The sequence below is a fragment of the Acanthochromis polyacanthus genome, chromosome 11, assembly GCF_021347895.1.
Source record: "Acanthochromis polyacanthus isolate Apoly-LR-REF ecotype Palm Island chromosome 11, KAUST_Apoly_ChrSc, whole genome shotgun sequence".
Lineage (NCBI taxonomy): Eukaryota > Metazoa > Chordata > Actinopteri > Pomacentridae > Acanthochromis > Acanthochromis polyacanthus.
Genome location: NC_067123.1, coordinates 6,722,399 through 6,741,073, shown reverse-complemented (window position 1 = coordinate 6,741,073; position 18,675 = coordinate 6,722,399). Strand labels below are relative to the sequence as shown.

General features: G+C 35.9%; 1 protein-coding gene across 1 annotated transcript in view; it reads right to left on the bottom strand.

The window, feature by feature from the left end:
* Positions 1–4,823: 4,823 nt before the first annotated feature.
* Positions 4,824–18,675, bottom strand: part of LOC110955704 (cilia- and flagella-associated protein 69) — a 27,504-nt gene continuing 13,652 nt past the window's right edge. The window contains 8 exon segments of the mRNA XM_051955532.1: positions 4,824–6,054; positions 8,003–8,092; positions 9,555–11,608; positions 13,576–13,659; positions 13,762–13,848; positions 15,248–15,445; positions 16,964–17,040; positions 18,007–18,144. Coding sequence (XP_051811492.1) covers positions 11,444–11,608; positions 13,576–13,659; positions 13,762–13,848; positions 15,248–15,445; positions 16,964–17,040; positions 18,007–18,144 — 749 coding nt within the window. The 3' untranslated portion in view covers positions 4,824–6,054; positions 8,003–8,092; positions 9,555–11,443.

The following is an 18,675-nucleotide window of genomic DNA, read 5'->3' as shown; positions in this document are numbered from 1 at the left end:
CACCAGCTCTGAATTACTTGAAACATTTTATCCAGGGCCGGCCGCTGGCATAAACACTCTATGCCATTGTTTATAGCCACATCCACTAGAGGGGGCCACACGGTGTGTCATTATTGGTAATTGTCTCCTTCGTTTTAAGGATACATTTTTAAAAAAATAAATATTTGCTGTTAATCATGTGCATGTGTTTTAACCCAATTACAAGCTGTGCGCGTGATTTGGTAGATGCCCTGTGCATGTTTTGGGGCCACAAAAAAAATCTTGCTTAGGGCCACCAAAGTCCTAGGACCGGCCCTGCTTTTATCCCTACTGAAATATAAAGTTTTGTCTGTAAATTTTTTCGGATTGATATATCAAATATTTTTAATAATAGAATTACAAAATATATGATATAATATTTATAATACAATTTTCAAAAAAATTACCTGTTAACTCACTTTTAGTTTCTTTTCTCACATTAAAATTTGAGGCCGTTTGAATGAAAATATCTCAAGAAGTATTGAAAACAAAAACCTGAGATTCTGAGGGTTATTTTTAAAACATTTTATTACGTTATTTCTATTTTTAATTATGGGAATATTTACATATAACTCTGCTCTGCTTGGATCAGACTTTCTAGCAACGTTTTTAGCTTTGTGGTGCAACTTATCAAACCCACTCAGTCAGTTATGAAAGTTTAATGAAAATAAGTTTATTTCCATTTGTTATGGCCAATTATTTCATAATAAATAGCATTCTATTTGTTTTGTTTTGTATTATTGTTACACGCAGCTATGTATAGTTCATAGAATGTCATTAGTTGACTTTTGTATTGTAATTATTTGGTTAATTTGTGCTCAAAGATGGAACTTTTCATAATTTTTTTTTTATTTTGCATTTCCGCTCACCCATAATCAGACAATATTTGATCTACTTGTCTAATAAATGCAGATTCTGAATCAATGACATGATGAGAAAATTTAATTTTTTTTATCATTATTAGTTTCTGAGAAGGCTGCACGGTGACTTAGTGGTTAGCACTTTCACCTTGCAGCAAGAAGATTGCCGGTTCAAATCCCGGCCTGGGATCTTTCTGCATGGAGTTTGCATGTTCTCCCTGTGCATGTGTGGGTTTTCTCCGGGTACTCCGGCTTCCTCCCACAGTCCAAAATATGCTGAGGTTAATTGGTTATTCTAAATTGTCCGTAGGTGTGAATGTGAGTGTGATTGTTTGTCTGTATATGTAGCCCTGTGACAGACTGGCGACCTGTCCAGGGTGTCCCCTGCCTTCACCCGAGTCAGCTGGGATAGGCTGCAGCACCCCCTCGTGAGGATAAAGCTGTGTATAGAGAATGGATGGATAGTTTCTGAGATATTGTCGTTCAAACAGCCTCAAATTTTAGTGTGTGAAAAACTTTTTAAAAATTAGGAAAAAAAATATCGACATATCAGTCACAAATTTCACAGATACTGTTTTGAAATATCCGTAGTTTATGATGAAATAAAATTCAGGCAAATCAGATGATCAAGCAGAATTACACTGATTAAAGATGGAATAATCCTGATATTTAAAGATAAAGGGTGAGAAGTGATGAGTATTGCTGTTCCACTGTCTTATATTAGAAACAGACTTCAACTAATCTCTAACAATATCAGATACAAGACATTTGAGTGTTAGTAAAGAAAGATATCTGTGATATAGAGGGAAGAAAACCAGAAAAGAGAACATTTCCTCAGAGGGAATTTACAAATGGATGAATCACAGCTGTTTGGAATCAGCAGTCTGCAGCCGGAATAATGAGTCAGTCTGTTCCTCAGTAATGAAGTATCTGATTTTTATTGGAAAACTTTCCTCAATAAGGAATCAGAGTTTGGATTGAAGAGTTCATTTGCAAAAACAGGTAACTCCGTTTTCAGAAAACTCATTTTTTATTGTTTACTTGAGATAATAATAATAACAATAATTATTATTTTTTCTCTATTTTGCCATGTACACTGACAGTCATTAAAAACTTTGAGACCATATTTTTCAACATAATTTTTATTTTGGAGCCCGAAACTGGATTTTCTTCATATGAATCATTTGTTTAGCATATTGGCATACAGAAACAAAAATCTAAAGTTTCAAGAATGATTTTAAAATAAAGAATTCACAAAAGAAAACGGCACCTGCCAAACACAAAGTCACAACAGTCCAATACCGAGTATGGCCTCCATCTGCTTCGATGCAGGCAGCAATCCGTCGGCGCATGCTTTGGACCAGGCTTCTGATTGTGGTTGGGAACAGCCCATACGCCTGGCTACATCACTGTAGCTCAAACCGGCCTCCACCATACCCAGTGCCCGGAGACGTTGTTCATGTGATAGACGCGGCATGATGCTGTTCACTGGACTAACAATGGTGGCCTTTTTGGGCCTTTATATAGGCCTTCAAAACCCATTCTCACATTGTGCAGATACTCACTGATATTGCTTGGTGTGTATTTGGTTCACTTTTGCAAAGTGACCAACCCAATGTGCAATGAATCAAGGCAAAATGACAACTCATCATTAATCTCAACTACCAGGGCACTAGATTCATCAGTTAAATCCACAATGAATAATTACAACCCCCCTACAAGTAGAATTCTGCGCACATTTCTACCTCAAAGTTTCTATTAACTGTCAGTATATTTTTCTACTGAGTCAAATCCACTTGTAGTGGATACAATGTCTTCGCAAAACTATGTCTATTGTCTCTAATTTTAGGTTCCAAATCAGTGAAAATATACTCAGAAATAATAGCTGAAGCAGTCTCACCAAAGAAAAGAGTCTTGAAGCAGTTTAATTTTAATTTTAATTCAATATTTTTCACCAGTTTCTCAACATTTCCCCCTTTGGTCCTAAAAGGACCACACAAGTTGAAGTACCTTGGGCTTGAACAATATTTCAAAAAGCATAAACACACAATAAGTAATGTGAGTACAGAATATGATATATATAGATATATGATAACCTCCCTATGTTCTGACAATGAGGATCACTGCCCTGGCCACAAAGGTAACTAGTTGACACCAGTCAAATCCTCAGGACAATTCTCACAGAGGACTCGGTGATCATCCCTGTCCGGCTCCTAACTGTCCCCATGACATGGCAGGGGAAACCTCCCTCCCCACATAATCTAACCTTTCAGGGAGGGTAAAACCCCCACCAGGGTGACAGAGACAGTCTCCTTGACATCTTTCTACAACAAAGTGAAACATTATCATAATAAACTGTGTGATGGTTAAATGAGCATGCCATACAAGTAATAAGGTCAAAAAATAATCAAACAGAGTGGTAAGTGAAATGATCATGCAACACAAATAATGACCTGAAAGCACACCCACGCTATCATGTAGGATCATCAGCATCCTCCCAAGCCACCACTCACGTCTCTATTGAGTGATTTTCGTGCCAGCGTGTGTCTAAGCCTGTGCATCCATTTATCTATCTGGTCTATGCACTCTTGTTCGTTCCATTCACACTGTGGGAACGATGCTCGAGACCCTCTTATGTCTTCAGATTAGCACAACTCAAATAAGCACAATAATGCAATGTGTAAATCAGTAGTAACACATCTAGTAATATAATAGAAAAAATACAATCACAAGCCTCATGAGTGGTCCAGCACCAGCTACACCTCCTTGTCCCTTCTACAGTCCCTTCTACAGTAAGCAGACTAATCTTCTCACAACATGCTTACTGTCTCTAGATCTCATCCTTTGAGCTGTGGTGCAGTTTTAATTCTTCCTGTGACACAGTTTAAATTCTACTGTGTAGCATTTAATTTTAATTTTAATTCAACATATTTCACCATTTTTCAACACACTCAACTTCAGTTTGATTGATGTTATCTCAAGGAAACAATAAAAAAAAGTTTTCTGAAAATTGATCAAAACGGAGTTATCTGTTTTTGCAAATGAACTCTTCGATTGTTTCTGTTCGTTTCTTTCATATCAAAGTGAAAACAGATTTCTACAAAGTAAAGTCAATTAACAGTAGAGATCATAAAATATGTATTTACATAAATATTCATCGCCTTCGAATCAGCCACTGCCACCACCATGCTTCACATCATGATGCTGCCACCACCGTGCTTCATGTCATGATGGCCACCACTACTGGGCTTTGCAGTGGGGATGGTGTGTTTGTGAAAATATGCAGTTTTTGACGTCTGTCAAACTTAATGTCTAGTCTGATGGATGAAATGCTTCCCATCATACTTTTCTTTCGTAAATATTTTCCAAAAAAAACCCAAAACAAATTAAACTAGCCACAGTTCAATGTTGAATAGTGATGAAAGGGGAAAACTGGGGAGTCGAATACTTTTTCTTGGCACTGTAAACAGCTTAATTTCATGTTTTGGTTTTTTTTTTACATTAAAACTCCAAAATGTTCTCCCATTTCCGACAGATGTTGGTGTTTCTGGGTTCTTCAACACGTCATAGGTTGGAGTTGAAAGTTTGGAAATCCTGCCACCAACAGTTATTAAGTTATTGATTCATACATTCAGGAGCTCATAACATCCTCTTTCGGTTCTGGACTGTTTGTCAAACTCATGTGAGACAGAAGAATCCATTAATCTACTTTGTAAACACATCCAGTGAGGTCTAAAGGACACGGCATGTTGTTCATTCATTCATTCAGTGCTGGCATCTCATTCATTCATGCCTCACGGTAAAATCACTTCCCCTGTCCGAGCTTCATTCACATGAATCTCTCCATACAGACTGTTCAGTCGGCCGACAGCATGTTTCCCACCGAGCTTTTCCACATGATGAAGCCTGAGAACAGCTTTGAAAACATCAGTTTGAACACAGAAATCAAAACATGAACGCATTTATTTCAGAATTCTGTGAAATGTACACATTTGTGCCTATACTAAGTACAGGATTTGAACATGTATTTTACATTAACAGACATTTTCTTAGTAAATTTTGTGCTGACATGACGTGAAAGTTAGATTTTAGTAAATTTAAAATGCTCTAGTGACAAACAGCTCCTCCTAAAGCTGCTTAGTGAAAAATAAATAGTCCAAGAGGTGACTCTGCTGCTGGATTTATCGTTTAAATTCACAACATTAAGGTGCTAAAGTACAACAACACACAGCGAACGACAAAAGTGAAATATTATGAAGGAAAAGTGAGCATTTGTGATGAATTTTAATAAATAAAATAAGATTTTCTGTGGTTACTTTTATTAAAGGTGCTTGTTAAAAAGTGATTATTGCTTGAAAATACAATTCCTGATTAAACGTTCCGTCCTCTTAACTCTCCTGTCGTCCTGTGGGTCAAATTGACCTGTTTTAAAGTTTTAAAAATGTGGGGAAAAAAATATAAATATTTTCACAGTGAAAACTTCCACATTTTCAAAATTTTTTCAGGAAATTTTTTTTAACCTTTTTTGGTGGGAAAAAACAATTACAAAAATGTTTAAGAACATTCAGAAAAAAAATCAACCAAAATCCAGTGAATTTCGCTGTCAAATTTGGGGATTTTTTTTATTTCAAAAAATAAAACTGTTGAGGGAAACTTTTCAGGAATTTTCTTCCTGAAGATTTTGCAAAGTTTTTCAAATTTGGGGACATTTTTTCTGAGTTTTTGGACTTTTTTCAGACAAGGCAACACCATTTTTTGGTGAGGACAACACAAGGGTTAAAGGAAACCTGCACAGAATATACAGACTTACTGACTGACGGGCTCATGTATCGGTGCTTTTATTTGTTGTTATTGATGAATCATCCTGGTTTTTCTGATCAGTGACTCACATTTCCCCTCTGAGACATTTAGATTTTCCTTCTGGCAGCGACACAAACACCACATCTAATCCTCCTCCTCCACAAACCTTCTCTGACGTCCACAAACAGTCACATGTTTTATATCTGAGCTTCGATCTGCAGGTGATCTTCTAGTTGGGTTCTTTCAGTTGGACCCTCTCGGCCATCTGCCTGGTGCTGTACAGAGACACTCCCATCCCAAACGCTGCCATCGTCATGGCGATGGGGTCGATGATGCTGGTCTGAGGCTGCAGCCGGACCTCACCTGACACCTGCCTCTGCAGACGGACACACATGTGAATAAAACCATCTTCACTGACAGATTCAGGTCACTTAGCATCTTTGTTGAATATTTATAACATTATGGTGCATTTTTTTGCACTTTTTCTGTCAGAAAAGCACACAGATCCCTCAAAATGTACATTTTACAGGCATCTTCTTCACCAGCAGTGGGATATATATGACTAAACTTCTGTTATAAAGTGAATATTGGTGGGAGTTTTTACATTTATTGAGGTTAAAGCTGGACTGTGACGGTTGCTCTCTTGTGTTTCTCCAGTACAGTAGTGAGATCTTTGTAGCTGCTGTTAAAATAAGCAGCTTTAAGTGTTTGAAATGCGGTTATGAAGTGAGGAGAAGTCACCAGGTGCTGAAACTGAGAATCTGTTTCAAATTTCAATAAGGATCATTTCAGATTTCAGTTTTCCTGTCTCACAGTGGATGTACACGAGGACTGATCTCAATCAGTCACACTGATAACAGGAATATTTATGAATATCCTCACGTGGAATCGTGTTTAAATTTGTCAAAGCTATAATAAACAAAATACTGAAGCACTGAAGCATCAGCAGACATTTCCAAGATTTCCTCTCCTATTTTCTTTGATTGAATGAGGCTTTATAGTTTTACAGTTACGTCTCTAAATGAGAGTTACACCCGTTGTTTCTGGGGGAGGTTGGAGTGTCTCCTACATTGAACTTCTGCTGCAACTTTTCATATTCTTTTTTGTTTTTTACAGGACTTGGCACATCATTTATGACCCAGAAAGATATTGTATTTATATAATAAAATACATTTTATCTATCGCCGCCTTTCAAAAGACCCTAGGGCCCTTATAAACAAAAATACATAAAAATATAGAGTAATAGTAATAACAATAATAACTATGATAAAAATACTACTACTAATAATATATTTTATTGATAGATGCCTTTCAAAGTGTCACAGTGCACTGTACAAAGTAAACAAAAAATAAAAACACTTAATAATAATAATAATAATAATAACTACTACTACTACTACTAAAATAATAATAAAAACAATAATAATAATAATAATAATAACAATGATACTACTAATATGAAAAATAATAATATAATACTAAATAATAAAAAAAAAAATACTAAATATAAAAATAAAAAAAAATAATAATAATAATAATAAAAAACTAAAAAAAAATAATATATATAAAAAAAGATTTATTTTTATTTACAAATATATTTCTAACATTATAGGCTGTGATTTCATTGTAATTTTTTACTTATAATCACACAACGGAGATGAGTTTTTAACAATTTTCACTAAAAATATGATTGAAAACCGCATTTATTTACATTAGAGCACTTTTAGAATATCTGTCATAGACAAAAGAAGAACCATAGGTCTGATGAACAAAAAATATACACATTTTAAAGGAATATTCTTGTAAAAAACAGAACATTTTGGCCACTAAAATAGGTTTGAAGTGTTTATTCACATTATGATTGGTTTGGAGCAGAATTTGAAACTTCTAACCAGATAATAATACAGCAAGCATTTGATGAGCTAAAGTTCAAACCACGACTGCGCGGTTTCTTAATTTACTGCTGATAAATAAAAGATGTGATGTTTGAATAAAGATGCAGAACCTGACAGCGTTTCATCACATTTCTGCTCTTTGTGTACGTCAGCAGTGAGGTGGAGTCTGAACAGTTATGTAATGAAACCTCCCGACATGAACATATAAAATATTAATAAACACGCTTCCTGCTGCTGCTCCACATCAATCTAAAGTATATTTATTAAAACGTATAAAATCTGTAAAGTCATGACTCAGAGCGCTGATCTCAATCCGTTGAGTTTTTGTTTGTGTTCTCTTGATGATAACTGAGAGTGAAGGTTTGTTTATGAAGAGTGAAACAGTTAAATAAAACATGAGTATAATAAGAACATCAGAGTAAAACCAACCTGGAGGAGACGGAAATATCCTGGAGTCAGTCTTCCCAGTCTGATGATCATTTCTGCAGCTGGAGCTTCTCAGACGAGTCGATAAACTTCCTGCCAGGACGCAAAAAAAAACTAGTTTTCACTTTACAATAAATGTGACAGTGAGGATTGATGTACATTTTTGTTTGATTGTTTTTTATGTGGTGGCTTTAGACCCCTTAAACCAAAAAGCATCTTCTTCTAATAAGACACCAAAAAAATCCTGATAAGATTAAAATTACTCCACAGAGATTGAGGGGAAGTAGACAAAAAATAAATGCAATTTGCAGCCAGAAAATGTGGTTTTCTTCCTCATTACATTTGTTTTCGTTGTGACGCATCACATTTTTCTTGACGACTGATTCTGAAAAAAACTGTTGGTTTAGAAGACATGATGATATAAACTTTACTTTATTGCTTTTTTCTGAGAATAAACTGAGATATTTAAGCCACATTTTTAGCAAACTTATCGGACAAAGAGATGTTTGATTACAAGTACACAAGTATTTCAAACTAATTGAAATGCTTTCTATTTTTCTCTAAAAACGGTTGTTGTTTCTCTTGAGCTTTGTCATCAAAAGACACCCCAAAATTAAATTTGAGAGTCCCTGACGTATTAACAATATTCCACCTGACATCACAAACATACATGAATTATTCTATTTCTAACACAATCCTTGAACAACTTTGAACAGGAAAGAATGTCATTTATGTCATCACATAAAGTTTATAATAATATTTAATGATATTTAAAGGCCAGAATAAAATAAAAGTTCAGTTTTTCTAAGCAGCATACCGTCTAACATGTAATAAATGGTTTATAACAAACTATACTGAAGATAAAAACAGATATTTATGATGTCTATTTGATGGCAAAACACAATTAGAATATTATAACAATGAGTCTTTGAAGAACTTTACCATAAACATTCAGATTAATAGCACTTTAAATGTCCTTGTATCTGTTTTTAACTACATTTTTAACTATTTATTAAATGTTTCCTGAAGGTAAACATCATCAGTCATTATAAACTACCTAACATTTCATTTAAAATGCAGTTAAACACCCAAAGGTACTGACTATTTTAGATTATTCCACCTGCTGTCTCAAACATTCATCGGTTTTACTGTTTCCAACATAATTTTGGGACAAATTCAGCAAGAAAAGAATATTATTTTTACCTAAATTAAGTTTTAATTTAATATTAAACTGTATTTAAAGGTGAAAATATATCAAACACTTAACTCTAGGTGCCTTGGGTTAGTTTCTCTAAGCACCATACAGTCTAAACATGTAATAAAATGTTCATAACAACTATAGAACGCTGTTAACAGACATTCATGCAGTTTATTGATGAAAAACAAAATTAGAACACTGTGAAAAAGGAGTCTTTGAAGAATTTTACCAAAAACGCATGTTATCAACACTTTACATGTCCTTTTATCTGTTTCAAAACTACATTTTAAACTATTTATTAGTGTTTCCTGAAGGTAAACATCATCAGTCTTTAGGTAGAACTTAGTCAGCCCTCACAGTTTGCTGTTTTCTGGTCCTGCAGGTAAGTCGAGCCTCCAAACGCTGCTTCATAGACGCCTGCAGCTCCGGCAGAAGCTCCGACAGCACGTGAACAAACGGCAGCACTGAGGGCTCCTGTGTGTCGCTGCTCCGTTGTACAGACCGAACGTCACCAGCCACAAAGCTGCATGAAAGGACTGTCAGGGACGATCAGCAGTGAAACGTACAAGAAGAGGCTCTGCGCCGCATGTTGCACGCTTCAGGGAACATGTGTGTTAACGCGCTGCAGTCACTTATGTAACCCAAAAACACTAAAGACGAAACACTTCAAAGGCCCAAACTGACCTTCTCGGGGGAAAAAAACTGCACAAAGTAGAATTAATTAGGGTGTTAACCTTCACTGGACATGAATAGAGAGCAGTTTTTATGTTTAAAGTTGATGTGATGTTATGTAAGGCTTCTGTTTCCGTGAAGCTGCGTCGATTGTTCAGGGTCTCCCAGTTCATGATGCTCCAGAGGTTACATAAAAGGAGCACAATGGAGGAAAAAGTCACAGAAACATGGCTAAAGATTATAATTAGAGCTCTGACCATCACTGGTGCCACAGAAAGTCAGATTTAACTTAGCTCTCTGTTGAGAAACATCACTAAAAACATAGTTTTTAACCTTTTCATGCTTTTACTATTTCTTGCAAACTTCATTTACGTTAAAAGGCAGAAGAAATCTTTGGAAACTTTGCATTTTTGCACCAAAACCAAACGTAAAAAGCTTCGGTTTTAAAGGCTTTTTATTGGCTTTCTGCTCCTTTAATAATTCAATTAAAACTCTTAATCTACGAGTTCCTGACTATTTATCTGACATATTAAATAGATTTGCTCCTTCTAGACCTCTGAGTAAATGTTCTCCACAGTCAAAAAAACATACATTTACTAAACAAACATTAAAACTACCCTTTTTAGGTCTGTGTTTAGGTAGCATTTTTTTTGTGGATTTATATAATTTACCAGTATGAGACGTCCGACTTCTTACTTTTATTATGGACTTTTGCATTTATTTTCTATTTTATTATTTTTATTCTTGTATTGCACAATTATTTTCTAACTAAAGCACATTGTGTTGCAATTACTGTATGAACGATGCTAACAAAGTCATGAGTGTTATTTATTGATTGGAAAAGTGAGGGGAAAACGTGAAAATGTCGACAGGAAAGTGTTATTTCTCTCAATACTTTTGGTTTGAGACTTTAGAAAGACTCTTTGGATTTTAATCCAAGTCGAGTGTCATCTTTTATTGTGTTGTATCTTTGAGTTTTCTTTATTTTATTGTGTTTTCATCCAGATTTGTCTGTCAGTCATTATATTTTATGTTTTATAGGTTTGTTTATAATTTCACAGCATTTTGGTTCAGTTCTTGTCATTTTAAACGTGCTTTATAGGGAAATTTGACTCGATGTTGACTGAATTCTGACAGAAAAACACTTTTTACGAGTTTCTGTGCTAAAACAAGACACATTCTTTGACCACAAAGACCAACTAGTTTACTACAGTTGTGTGTGTATTTGTATTATGTGTGTCTTTGTCAAGAATCGAGTCTACTTTTGGTTGAAGATTTGATTTAGAGGTAAGATGTAAGACAAGCAGTGGTGTGGTGAAATGTCCAGTAGATGAATGCCCACATAGAAACTGTGTGTGTTTGTCTAAGTTGTTGTCGAGACAACAAGGTGCTGATTGTGCAAATGGATGACCTCATGTCTGTGAATTCACTGGATATCTACAGACCCAGAAGAAGAGCTGCACACTAGAAAATAACGTGCTGTTGGGCTGTAGTCTGTTCTGGATGTTCAGTGCTTTAAAAATATCAAATAAAGGGGTTTTAATGATGTAAAGGCCTGGTGTTGAACGAGTCCTTCAGTCTCTGACAGACGCGGTGCTGAAGTACTCCGGGTCTCGTGCCTTCGCCTCGGTTCTGTTCTGACCTGCAGACTTTAATGAGGTTCTGCCGAGTGTCACCTTCACTCCTGCAGGTCCCCGAGAGTCAGTTCGCTCCAACGACACGATGTGACCGACGAAGTGCTGAAAACAGAACAGAACATGAGAGAAGTCAGCAGAGAGGAGGTTCCTGATGTTCCATGAAAACCTCAGATTACCTCATGTATGAAAAAACCCTGTGCTTCTATTACATACACTAAAATCTTGTTCTTAAGTGGTGCAGTTTGATTTTTATTTCATTTTTTGTAATGACTTTGGGCTCTTTTGTTGTATGCTGCTCACCCAAAGAGTGGCGAAACTGCCATCCAATGTTGTTTAGATCGATTCTATTCTATTCTATTCTATTCAGATGCTCCAAAATACTTCATTTGTAAAGTTTACTTCCTAATTGATTTGGTCCTAAAATGATCATGATCTTCTACTTTCAAAACTAATTTCAGCTCTTTGTCTATTTTCTGTTTTTCTCATCATGTCATTGATTCAGAATCTGCAATATTGGACAAGTAGATCAAATAATCTGTGATTACAGATAAATAAAATATGTTTGTAAATAGAGAAATAAGAGAGAAAATTTCTGTTTTTTATCTTTAAATGTTCCTGAGATCTTGTCATTCAAACAGCCTCAAACTTCAAAGTGTGAAAAACATGGCTAAACTGGGTTCATAGGCAATTTTAAGAGTTTTGGTTTTTTTTTTAAATCTCAGAAAGTGTTTGATATATCAAGAAAAATTGGACACACATCTTTAAAATTATCTCTATTTTATGCTACAAAACTTTCAGGCAAATCAAATTGCTGAGCAGAAAATGTTCTAAAAATATTAATATATTTAAGATAGAATTACCCTCATTAAATAGCTTTATGCAAATTGCAAAAAAAGGTAAATGACTAAAAGTGGTGCCTTTAATTACAGCAATTGTTCTTCTCAGCCTGTCCTCAAACCAAAAACGACTACATAGGTCGTCTGTACACGCCTGTATACAACCGAGTGTTACGTTTTGACTATGCGACCTCTGGCAGTTGAGTAAAAATCGACACTCCGGTGTCACAGGTGAAACGTCACCATGAACAAACATTTATCTAACACTATCCCTATCCATATCCCTAACCCTAACCCTAACCCTAACCCTAAACCCGTGCTGGGAAAGTGAGGAAAAAGCCGTTTCGCAAGGGAAAAGCCGTTTGTCGAATTAAATCCCGTAATGCGTTCCTTTTCCCCGTAGGGGCGCTAACGTAAATACGCTCTCATGGGTCGTATTCCGGTGCACGTTACATACGACCGATGTGGTCGTATGAATTTGAGGACTTGTTGGTTCTTCTCATTGTACAGGTTTTCTAAAGTTACTTTTCAGGCAGGTAGTTAGAAGCATCTTCAAGAATTTGCCACAGTTCACATATACAAACAAAATTCCAGTTTATGTACACAAAAAACAACTAAAAAAAATGTCACAATGAGCTGCAAAAGAAAACTCAGAGGGCCTTAATGTGTGCACCACGGTGAAGAAATACTGTGCTACAAGAACGTATTTGATATATCAAGGTAAAATTATATAGCTATCTTTAAAAAAGTCCAAAATTTATGTTACAAAAATAAAAAAGCAAATGAGAGATGGAAGAGCAGAAATAGTTCTAAAAATGTGATGATTTGACATGAAATGACCCCTCTGAGATTGCAAATAAATTCACTTCTGCCAGTGTAATATGCAATGTTACACCTCTTCTTGTAACAAAGACATTTCATAAATGAATAAGCTTCCTCTTTTTGCTTTTATAAGCTGGTGTATTTCTTCTTTTTGTGACAATAAGACTCCAGTTTGCATCAGTTTCCGCTGAATATCAAGGGCAGTGAAAGGATGCATCTTGAGAGAAAGCCGCACAGAATCACGTTATTGAAATTTCGACTCATTTCTCGGAGAAGTCTACAAAATTTTGATTAGATTTTGGCAGAAAAGCAAATAGCACCACTTCCCTGAACAAACTGCAGGTGTTTATCTCACGTAGCTGCATTGTTGTTCTTTAAATAAGTGAATTCTGCTGTGTGTTATTTAAAAACCTCTGCAGGATGAACAGCGATGTCTTCGTCTTCTGGTTTGGGTTTAGATGATTCATTGAACTTCTCTCTCTGTACTTTTAGCTCCTGCACACAAACACATGGCAAACTGTGTCACTACTTATAATAAAACAAAATATTCAGGTTAATTCTTTGTATAATTTGTGGTTTTATGTAACAATAATAAACCTTCAGGATCTCGTAGTTTGAAGTCTTGGCGACGTAATCATCCCATGACTTGGCCATGAGCTCACGCTGCTTCCAGTGAGACTTTATCTGGATAGAAACATAGAAAAAGAGCTCATTAAGAGAAAATTCAAGCTGCAAGCAGTGTCGGTCAGGTCGTCGAATCCTGGTGGTGACTGAGACCGGATATCATCATCTGGAAGTGTTCAGGGCAGGACTCTGATGGACGTATACAGTTTGAGACAGACTGGAGCATGTACAAGCCAGTAAGACAGCACTTCCTGATTCATCGCGAAACATCAAAATTCCAGGGGCCGCCAAGACCTTAGGCTTTAATAACCTTTGATCACTAATGCCTGTTCTATAAACTGGCATAACCTGAGGTGTGTTGGACTTTGCTACTTGGAGAAGTTTGCTCTTGAACTAACTAACCCTAGCTAACTAACCTGAATAAAACACCTGAGAAAGTTAAGCTAATGCTAATGTGAGTTTTGTTACCTATTTAGCTAGCATGACGAAAAGGAGATTGTACACAAACACGCACAAAATGACGAACACAGAACAAAAGAGCTAGACACGACAGCAAGACTTCCAAAAAGTCTCCTCTGGCTGCCTGTAGGGGAGAATTTATGAGTCCTATGATCATGGCAGAAGACACTTTATTCAAAATGGCCGATTTCCTGTTTGGTTTCAGGTTTGTGTGCAAGAGGTCTTTTTTTTCGCGGGGCGTGCTACATACAGTACCAGTCAAATGTTTGGACACACCTTCTCAATCAATACGTTTTTAAATTTGTAATATTTTCTACATCGTAGATTAATACTTAAGATGAACACTTTTTTGTTTACAACATAATTCCATGTGTATTTGTTTGTAGTTTGGATGTCTTCAGTATTAATCTACAATGTAGAAAATTATTTAATTAAAACCCCTGAATGAGAAAGTGTGTCCAAACTTTTAACTGGTAGTGTATGCCTATGAAATTTCGTAGGTCTAAGTGAGACGTGCTCATGTTTACTAATATTGCAGGGGGAGCTGCGCAACTGAACCATTTTGCCACACACATGAGTAATTCCCCCTTAAAAAATGTGTTACTTTTTTCTCCAGTTTGGATGTGTGTGACCCATTTTGAGTTTGTTTAATGCTTCAAAATTGTATTTCTTTTGTCCGTAGAAGAAAGAATAATAATTCTGCTGGTGCTTGGACCCTAAATATCGGAGACCGCTCTTGTTTTGTTAAATACTACCGACAGACAGTTGCTGCAGTGACTGAATAATAAAATCTGCAACTATCTGAATACTCCCTTAATTAATATGAACGACTTAATGCTCAGAAATCTCCAAAAATGTATCTGCTTTATGGTTTTCTTGTGCTTTTTTCACAGTAAATGTAATACAAAATTGCCATAATAAAGAGTGAGAGTGTTGTTAGCTGTCAAAGCAGAATTTCTACAGACATTTTTGTCACGTTTATCTCTTTAACTCTCAGCACCTCTGTATACAGGAGCTGCTCTTCGCTGATCTCCTCTTTCTGCTGCTGCTCCACGATGCTGCTTTGTTTGGTCATGATCCTCCTCGCCGTGTCCTCTGTGATCCTACAGATGGCGTTCAGAGCCTCCTGGTCCGGACTGATCGGTCTTACGCCGTCCAGACTCAGCTCTCTGTTGATCTCGTCCCAAACCTCACCGACCTGCAGCATAAAGAAAGTCAGTCAGTGTTCATACTGCTTTAGTTTTTGTCTGATGTGAAACTAAAGTCTTTGTTGGATGAGTCACAGATTTTCAAGTGCTGTAACCAGTCGTCCTGCTAATCAAAGATTCTAATTCACTGTTGAAGTACTGTGAAGGTTATCTGAAGTTAATCTGAAGCTTTAGTCTGAGCCAAACAAACCAGGTGAGCAGAATCCCTGAAGTATTAAAGTTCTCCTCCGAGTGTTTCTGCTGAGCTGCATAGAGACATAAACAGAAACTCTTAAAGACTTCGGGGGATGCCTACTTGATGTGAACAACGACAAATATTCATCTTAATTTTTTACTGTTTATTACATTGAAATGCATCAGAAAGAGATAATTAAAAGACATTGATCGTCTATCTTTCTACGTTGCATTTCGGTTTTGAAGTTATGCATTCGGGGCTGCACAGTCGCGTAGTTGTTAGCACTTTTGCCTTGCAGCAAGAAGGTGGTTCAAATCCCGGCTTGGGATCTTTCTGCATGGAGTTTGCATGTTCTCCCTGTGCATGCGTGGGTTTTCTCCAGGTACTCCGGCTTCCTCCCACAGTCCAAAAATATGCTGAGGTTAATTGATAACTCTAAATTGCCCGTAGGTGTGAATGTGAGTGTGATTGTGTGTCTGTATATGTAGCCCTGTGACAGACTGGTGACCTGTCCAGGGTGTCCCCTGCCTTCGCCCAATCTGCTGGGATAGACTCCAGCACCCCCCACGACCCTAGTGAGGATAAAGCGGTGTATAGAGAATGGATGGATGGAAGTTATGCATTTGGAATGAATGAGCTGCAAATAATTTTTCTTTTCTGGAATCAGTAAAGTTGCCTAAAACAATAAATTAACTTCTTTTTAGCCCCCTGACATTTGCACATTTTGCCAAAAATGTGCAAATAAAAGTAACAAATTAGTATTTGCTAGTTACAAAAAATGTTTATAAGTCTGTTCCAGTTTATTTCAACCTGTTGTATTCTCCATTATTATGTTTATCATGTTTCTGGAGGTCATATAAACGTTGCTTACACTTTGATTCTGTATTGTATTGATTCAGGTAAACAGTGTTTCAAGTTGCAGAAGTTCTGAATCATTTTAAATGTTTGTTTTCAGTCTGGCTGAAAGGAAACACAGAATTATCTGCTTAGATCTGATATTTTACTATCTGCATTAGTGATTTTCATGCAGTCTTACCAGCTGATCTAATCACGCTGCACATTTTTCTGTGCACATCTGTTTGTTAATGTGACTCCAGGTTAAATTAAAATCAATAACAGCTTTCCAATGATTATGATGTTGTAAAAATGAGTGAATCCTGATTAAATTTGGTTCTATTTATGTTATATCCATCCTTTCAGTCAGTTTTATTGGGTTAGATCCATGTGGAGAAGAGTCTTAATAGTGTGAAACGTGCTGGGATCTACCACAGATTTCTGACTTTCTGACAACTTTCACATCCAGCACTGATATTTTCTTTCTAATCATTTTTACCTTAAAGTCCAGATATCTCCTGACAATGCTCAGAGTCACGTAGTCTTTGGTCGATAATCCGGGAAGCTCCTGAAAACCTGAAAGTGAAACATTACAAATGATTATGTTTTCCTAAATCTGATTAAAACATGGTTTATTCCAGTTTTTTTAACACAAAGTGCTCTGCTTAACAGAAGGAAAAAAGAGGCAACAAAAACAATCTCCCCCCACCCTAATAACATTAGATTATAAAGAAGAACTCATGAATAAATATATTTAGGAAACACCAGAAGCAGAATCAGTCAAAATGCATATTAAAGCAAAGAGAACAATAAAAATAAATGAAGCAATAAAAGACAGATGAAATGGACAAAATGTATGGATTGAAAAATAAACAAATAAATTTTAAATTCAAAGCAGTAGTAATAATATAAAAAATAAAAACATTCATTAAAAAGGTCAGACTAAACGAGCAGATCTTGAGCTCCTCTGCTGACCTTTAAATATAAATGCACCATAGATTTATATGGGAGTGATATAAATGCCTTAATTAAACAATCACACTAAAATATTTGAAAACATCATCACTCGTCACACCTTTACAAGACGTAATGATCGGGTATTTTCCAAATGTAAATGATTTTATATTTTTATATCTCACAAATGTGGCACTAATTGTTAGAAATGGATCAAAATGAAGCTTTAACGAGCTAAAAGAAGCCACACTTTGAAATCTTTGACATAATTCTGATCTTGTACACTTTAGTTTAAGATCTCTGCCTCCTTATTCATGACATTCTGACTTTTTTTCCTTAATTTTCTGTTGTTTTTAATGTTTTGTTGTTATTTTACAGCCTTGAGGGACGGTCACTTTGCGTTTCACTGCACAGACTGTATGAGCATGTGACAAATCTTGATTATTTATTGCTCAAATAAATAATACTGTATGGACTGACATGAGCTTGTAGGAGGAGTTACTAAGAAGCTGTGGTGATGAGAGGGACGTGAAAAGAATCAGACATCTTTCAAATGAAGCTGAATAAATAACTGAGTTATTGTTATACCAAGTTTGCAGAAGATGGAGTAAATCTTTGAGCACAGGTTCTCTGAAATCTCCAGAACTGAGGCGCTCCACATGTGAGACGTAAGCGATGGCTGGATGTCGTCCTGATGGGAGGGACGGAGGACGGGCTGCTGGGGATCTGTAACACAAAAACAGATAGAAGAAAGCGATTAAACATTTGTTTTGCAAAATAAAAGCAGCAGTGCAGCTTCAAAACAATCTTAATTTAAAGAATAAGTTGAAATATAACAACTACTAATAATGGAAGTTGCTCTGATTTAAAATGATCGTCAAAAACTGAAGATTAATCTCTATTCATAAGCTGTAAACCTCCTCCTTTGCTCTGTGTTTTAGCCCTCGTGTCGTCCTGCAGGTCAAAATTGACCTGTTTTATTTACTTTTATTTACTTTTGAATGTGGAAAAAATATATTTTCACAGTGAAACTTCTGATGTCCACATTTTCAACATTTTTGGGAAATCTTTGCACATTTTTTGGTGGAAAAAAAAAATGGTAAAAATGTTTCTTAAGAACATTCACAAAAAAATCAACCAAAATCCAGCTAATTTCTCTGGATTTTGGTTGATTTTTTTGTGAATGTTCGTAAGAAAAATATTAGACGTTTTACTGATATATCTGTAATCACTTTAGATATTTTTAGAATTTTTTTG